The sequence below is a fragment of the Pygoscelis adeliae genome, unplaced genomic scaffold, assembly GCF_000699105.1.
Source record: "Pygoscelis adeliae isolate BGI_AS28 unplaced genomic scaffold, ASM69910v1 Scaffold68, whole genome shotgun sequence".
Lineage (NCBI taxonomy): Eukaryota > Metazoa > Chordata > Aves > Sphenisciformes > Spheniscidae > Pygoscelis > Pygoscelis adeliae.
In genome coordinates, this window is record NW_008825501.1 from 4,932,157 (window position 1) to 4,938,632 (window position 6,476).

At 40.5% G+C, this 6,476-nt stretch overlaps 1 protein-coding gene across 1 annotated transcript in view; it reads right to left on the minus strand.

Moving 5' to 3' along the window:
• The window catches only part of KIF24 (kinesin family member 24), a 24,895-nt gene extending 18,639 nt beyond the window's left edge, over positions 1–6,256 (minus strand). Inside the window, exons 1-2 of the mRNA XM_009331547.1 lie at positions 5,643–6,256; positions 2,224–2,413 (exon numbers count right to left, since the gene is read on the minus strand). Coding sequence (XP_009329822.1) covers positions 2,224–2,413; positions 5,643–6,256 — 804 coding nt within the window. The remainder of the gene's footprint in view (positions 1–2,223; positions 2,414–5,642) is intronic.
• Positions 6,257–6,476: the final 220 nt, after the last annotated feature.

Genomic DNA, 6,476 nt, shown 5'->3' on the forward strand with positions numbered 1-6,476 from the left:
GCTAATTAAAGAAAACCCTCATCTATTCCTGTAATGAATCAGCCTATAGATGTACAGTAACACTATAACAGTAAAAAGAACTTAGAGTCAACTTTTGACTCTCTCAAAATTAGTCCTCAGTTGTGATTAATTGTCTCTGTTCTGCAGACTTAAAAATATTTTGTGCCAGAGAAGACAGAAGCTATTCCTAAGAAAAGCTGGATTGTGTTATCTCAGAAGGGGGCAAGAAAAACGCAAAAATTCCCACACTCCAGATCTGACGCAAAGCAGCAGGGTCTCTGGAAACACTGCAACAGAGTCCATTATGGGTTCCTTCCAAGTTAAGAATAGTGTTTGTAGGGACAGTCACAAACATCAGATTTTCAAAAAAGCCTCCATGCACTGGTGTCTAACATTGCACTCTAATAAATTCACTGCAGTGTAAATTAAGGTGGTAGATCTCCAGGTCTGAGAATCATTTCAACAATGCACAAACCAACCACATTAGCGCACAGGCAGATTAAACCAGGGAGTCTCAGCAGCTACACTCAGCTCAGAGGGCAGATGTGCTCTGTGATGGGCCTGCCGTTTGGGTCCCTCGGCCGTGGAGCTGGAACATGCCCCACCACCTCCCATTTGCTCTGCACCCCTTGCTGTCCTTTCTATAGGAACCAGAGATGGAGGCAGGGTGAGTAGCCAGGCTTGGAAGCAGAGAAGTTCTCCTGAGTCCTATGGAACAGATGCAGCCTTTGACATAGCATGCTTTTGTTTGGACTATATTGATTGACAGCAAGATTTCGTTTGTCTGTACTGACATAATAAAATTAATCAGCGGTTATTTCAGCACTGAGATACTAAGGTGATTAGCACCGCATAAATGCCAAATATAGGTAGTCAGATGGCGGGAGTGGGGTGAAGTTGCTGCATGTGTCACACCGTAAAAGGTGGTACATGAACTGGGCCTGAGAGAGCTGCAAACTGAATTTTTACTGAATACTCCAAACAGTTGTTCCTAGGACCCAGATTGTAAAAATAACACCCAGTAGAGTGAGAATGGCTTGCTGCTCTCTAGAAATCAGTTCTGTTCCTGGTGCTGTCAGTCAAAAGTGAGAATCTGAACTATGACAGCACAAGATATTTGGGATTAAGAAACAAAGACCAAAAGGGAACTTAATTTTCAAAAGCATTTGAGAACAAAGGAAGGGATGGGATGAGGGTGTATGTGATTCATTGAAACAGACCTACAGTGCTGAAATAGTGAAAAGGGAACTCCTCACTGAAGTACCATGGAAAGCTATCAGGAGACTGCAGCAGGCAATTCTCCTGCAGCAATGGCATGTAGCAGAGAGTTTTATTTTGCCATGTGTAAAGAAAGCTGCAAGAGACATGCTTTTGAGGCTTAAAATTCTGGGCTCAGGTTTTCTGCCACAGGCTGGCATAAATCAGAAGCAATTCAAATATAGTTATGCTGAGCTCATAGAAGAGCCCACCACCTATTTGTCCTGGTTTCAGCTGGGATAGAATAAATTTCCTTCCTAGTAGCTGGTACAGGGCTGTGGTTTGGATTTAGGATGAGAATAATGTTGATAACACACCGATGTTTTAGTTGTTGCTAGGTAGTACTGTTGGTAGAACGCCGACAAACGACACGAGTTTGTTCAGGATAGTACTTACACTAGTCAAGGACTTTTCAGCTTCCCATGCTCTACCGACCTGGCTGGAGGTGCACAAGAAGCTGGGAGGGGGCACAGGTGGGGACAGTGGACCCAAACCGGCCAAAGGGATATTCCATACCATGTGGCGTCATGCTCAGTACCTAAACTGGGGGGAGTTGCCTGGGGGGCAGCGATCGCTGCTTGGGGACTGGCTGGGCATCGGTCGGTGGGTGGTGAGCAATTGCATTGTGCATCGCTTGCTTTGTATATTCTTCTATTATTATTATTGTTATTATTACTATTTTACTTTATTTTATTTCAGTTATTAAACTGTTCTTATCTCAACCCACAAGTTTTCTCACTTTTACTCTTCTGATTCTCTCCCCCATCCCACCAGGGCAGGGGGAGTGAGTGAGCAGCTGCGTGGTGCTCAGTTGCCGGCTGAGGTTAAACCACGACACTATTTCAGTGCAAGAAATGCAGACAGCCCTCTTCTGTTTCCCCTCACTGAAACTCCAAGTACAATTTGCTTTATCCCACCATGCAAGTGACTGCCCCATAAACACAACATTCAAGTGGAGCATGTTACCTGTAAAATATATTGGGTGAGATCAACTGCCTCCTTCTTCTCATGAAGAAGTAGGGTTTCTTTATCTTTCACTGTGATGATATTAACCTCCCCACGTCGCTCCTCTCTCAGGCCTAGAGGACGTTTTCGGACACACACTCTGATTTTTTCACTCTCTGTCCATGGAGTCTCTTTCTCAGCAGTACTGGATCTACAACAATAGTGTAGGTTTACATTTTAAAATCAGTTTGCTACAGAATCTAGACTATGCATAATTTTTTTTAGTTTTATCAAATAAATATTTCTGTCTTTAATGGCTTATCAAAAATACACCAAAACACATCTCATTGTTACACAGTGAAGTTTCTGCTGTTTTTTCCTAAAGAGACCAATGCCTTTTGTGCACTTCTGTTAAAAGAATAGTTGCGTTTTTACAGCTACATTCCTGAACTTGTTGCCGGACTGGCATATTTTCAGTTGTCCACAAATATGTGACCGAAGCTGGCATAACATGCAAGTTAACTTAATGAAATATAATCTTGCTGAAATTATTCGCAGTCATGATTAGTCATTTAATTATGTACAGATAAAAGTATGAACAGATCTGGAAAAGGAAAGGGTATAATATTTAGTTGCTTTTCCTCTTATATGGATTTTCATTCTTCCTATTATAGGCTGTCAAACAGGTTACAAGTAAATGACTCAAACTGGGTCAGACCACAGGCAAAATTGTGCTCTTGTGTTCTGGCAAATCTACTTTAGTTCCCTTCCAGACTCCTCAGAAACATGAGGTCACTTCATGTTTCATTGATTAACCTGCTGTGTAAAGCATTTTGTGATGCCTCATACAGAATATGCTTGAATTCAACCAAAATGTATTCATTCCGCCTTTCCCTTTTTCAAGCTGTCTTCAACCAAATAAGTAATGATTTTCAGCCTGGATTTGAATGTCAATTTGTGAGAAAAAAATAATTTTAATCAAGCACCAACTTGCACGAAAGTTGTGTTTCTGCCATGCTGTCTGAATGCCCTTCCAAAATCTTTTAATGTAGCAACTGAAACTAACATGTAGTAGCTGTCTAGTAAATTAAAACCAAGCCCACAAGTTACTCAATATCTCATTACAACTACAAGCTTGTAGTATCATTGCTGTTGTGCTGCGTGTTTCCCCAGAAGCATATGGCATGCAGATATAAATCTCAAGATGTGGTCTTCAGAGACTACACACGAGTAATCTTGTGTAGATTACTTGTAACTGAAGTCCCTTTAATTTTAGTACAGCTTTCCCACACAGACCAGGATCAGGCCCTGCATTTAGATGGAAAATTCTTTCCCCTGAAAAGAAAGGCAATGATACTTGAAATAAGATGCTTCCTAAGCTAGTGTGAGCTTATGGATATCACTAGGCACCAAATGTTGTCCAACAAATGATCAGAGGCTCTGAAGTTTAATTCTCGTGTCAGAGGCTGGATTTGGTGACCTACAGAAAGAGCCTGTTGTGCTCTAAGAGCTTGAAGGAAGAAGGACTGATTGCAAGATTTGGAGAAAGGAAAAACTGAAGACTTGGAAGCTCCATTTATGAGAGAAAAGGCATAAATTCTTTCTAGTACAGAGGCACATTTAATTGAATATATTTTGTATGGGAACAGAATGCATTTTAATTCTATATACTGAACCTGAAGTTTAGATTTTCTATTAAACTTTCTTAAATAGAAATCATATAACAAAATATATTTTTTTATTACTAGAAAAACCAAAAATCTTGACACAGATCATTAGAAACCTGATTAGACAGAAGACAACCTGATTAGGTCAGAAGGGTCACTATGCCCTGTCTGCTACTGTCTAAATCAAGCCATTTGCTGTGGGCAACTGCAAAATATATTTAAGCATATTAAAAGAGCTCTTTATCTTTCTGCCATCTGAAATCATGCCAGTGTTTTCCAATGTTTCTCATAGATGAGACCAGATTAGCCTTCACAGTGGTCAAATCGTAAGGTGACATGAGAATGGATGGATTCAGTGAAGGAGTTAGAGACTTGCAAAGCAGGAATCACAAACCCAAGTGTCGGCAGACTGGCCCAAGCCTGGAATGCACAACACATACTCTGTGGTCAAAACAGGAGAAAAAGAAACACGGGCATGTCAGGAGGAGGATGCAGACAGCCAACAAGATGAACCATAATGCCAGGCACAGAAGAACGTACTTAGGAAAAAACAGAAGAACAAGGAAAGAAAGTGAGATTAATGGAGAAAATGGCTCTATTGCAGGATTAAAAATCTTGAACTCCTCTAGCTGAGCCATTAGGTTATATTTTATCATTTTTTACTTGCCAGCACTACGAATCCTGCCCTTTTAGTTGCACCTCGGCTCAACTTCTAGAGGAGACAGAGAATGCGCTAAGATGCCAATATATGCAGGAAGTTAGTGCACTTCTTTGGAAAGTGGGAATCACTGTCTTCCAGCAAAGGGGAGTTATAAACCTGTGTCTTGCATTTCACAGGTTAAGTGCTCTAACTACTATGTCACCTTAGTACTTCTCCACTGTGGCAACAGCATCTATCCCTCCAGACTACATGCACACTCAATGGAAGTTGTAACTGACACCCCAACTCCATGGGTCCTCCCACACACAAAATCTTTCACCACAGCCTTCCCAGACCAAGCCCCAATCTCATACAGCTACCATTCTTCACCACATTTTACAACAAAACTGCCACAACTGCATTGCAACAAGCTAGATGCTGGTAGTATGTGTGCAGAGGGGTGCATGTTCTGCTACTGAATCAGGAGAAATTTATTCTGTGCTCTAAAAATGTTGCCAGGGTAGATTTACCAGTGGTTCAAGATAACCATAGCCCCTCTGTTACCAAACACTGGGAAAAGCTATGAAAGTTACAGATCATGCGCTTGGGGAGCAGCTGAAAGGCACCCCTCCCACCGTGACGTCTATATCCCATCCCAGTTATATTAATTCTGTTTCTTTTTAAAGCTCCAGTTCAGAAATTGCTTTATAAACAAATATAGTCATGACAGCGTGTATCTTTTTTACTGGGAAAAACTTGACAAACTTATCAACAGACAATGCCATATTTTGGAAAAATAAGGTTTTGCAAGATAGTCTCACGGAAAGAAAAAGAGAAAGAAAGATTGGCCAAAACACCAGGAAAACAAAGCCTTATATCCTGAAAGACAATAAAGACTATTCTTAGACAACCTTAGTGAGTAGCAGCTGGTGAAATTCAGCTGATTCCTTCTACCAGACTTGGAGAGTCGCAAGTGCTTATTAATATCTCTCTTCTCTATAAGATTTTGCATTGCTCTGTAGTGGTAGGATTGCTTATTTGGAGGTGATGAAGACAGATTCTCCTCCACAATGAAGAAATAATTAATTATGACTAACTTGAAATATAGCAAAATAAAGGCGACTGATTATTACCTGATACAGGAATGAGGTAGTCCGTAATTATACCCTGAAATATGAGTTATTCTTTGTATGATAGGAACTTCAGAATCCCCCAGGAGAGGAGCAATATCATCAGAAACTGTTGGACAGCTCAGGTCCTTTTTTGTGCATATTCCAGGAGTATTTAGGTCTCTTCTAGTTAATCTGATCAGCTCTGAATCATGTGGTTGAATGTGTCCCAACATTTCCCCTACACTGTTCTTCTCTTCATTGGCACTGAAATCAGATGAACCATATGATTCAGATTCAGTGTCTTTAACTGTTCCATCATTTTCTTCAAAGAAGGACTCAAAACACAGCTGTCTACGGGGACCTGGTCTGGTCACCTGAGGCTGAATGAGAAGGCCACTTGGTTGAAAATCTTGCTTGCTTAAGTCTGCAATGTCTTCCTCTTGCATAATTTTGATTATTCTAATGAGCTGAAAGAGTCGTTTGCGGTCATTCATGTCATGGACCCCCAGTTTGGTATAATCTTTCATGGAAACTTTGGCAAGCTCATCAATCTTCTGAAGACCGAAGGCAGCAAAATGGGGGTAGTATTTTTCAAGTTCTGCCTCACAAAGGCATTCATAAAGGCATGATGCCATCTTCAAGCTAAAGTCTACAAGAAATCAAACAAAATACATATTAGAATCATATGAAACATCACATCTGACAAAGTTACTAATGAAGAAACTACACACTTCCTGATGCCATTACCTGCACTTAGGCTAGAAGCTTGTTTAACTCCAAGTTATACTAGAGTGCCAAACACTACAGAATATAGCAATAACAACAATAAACTAAACATAAAACAAATATTTTATC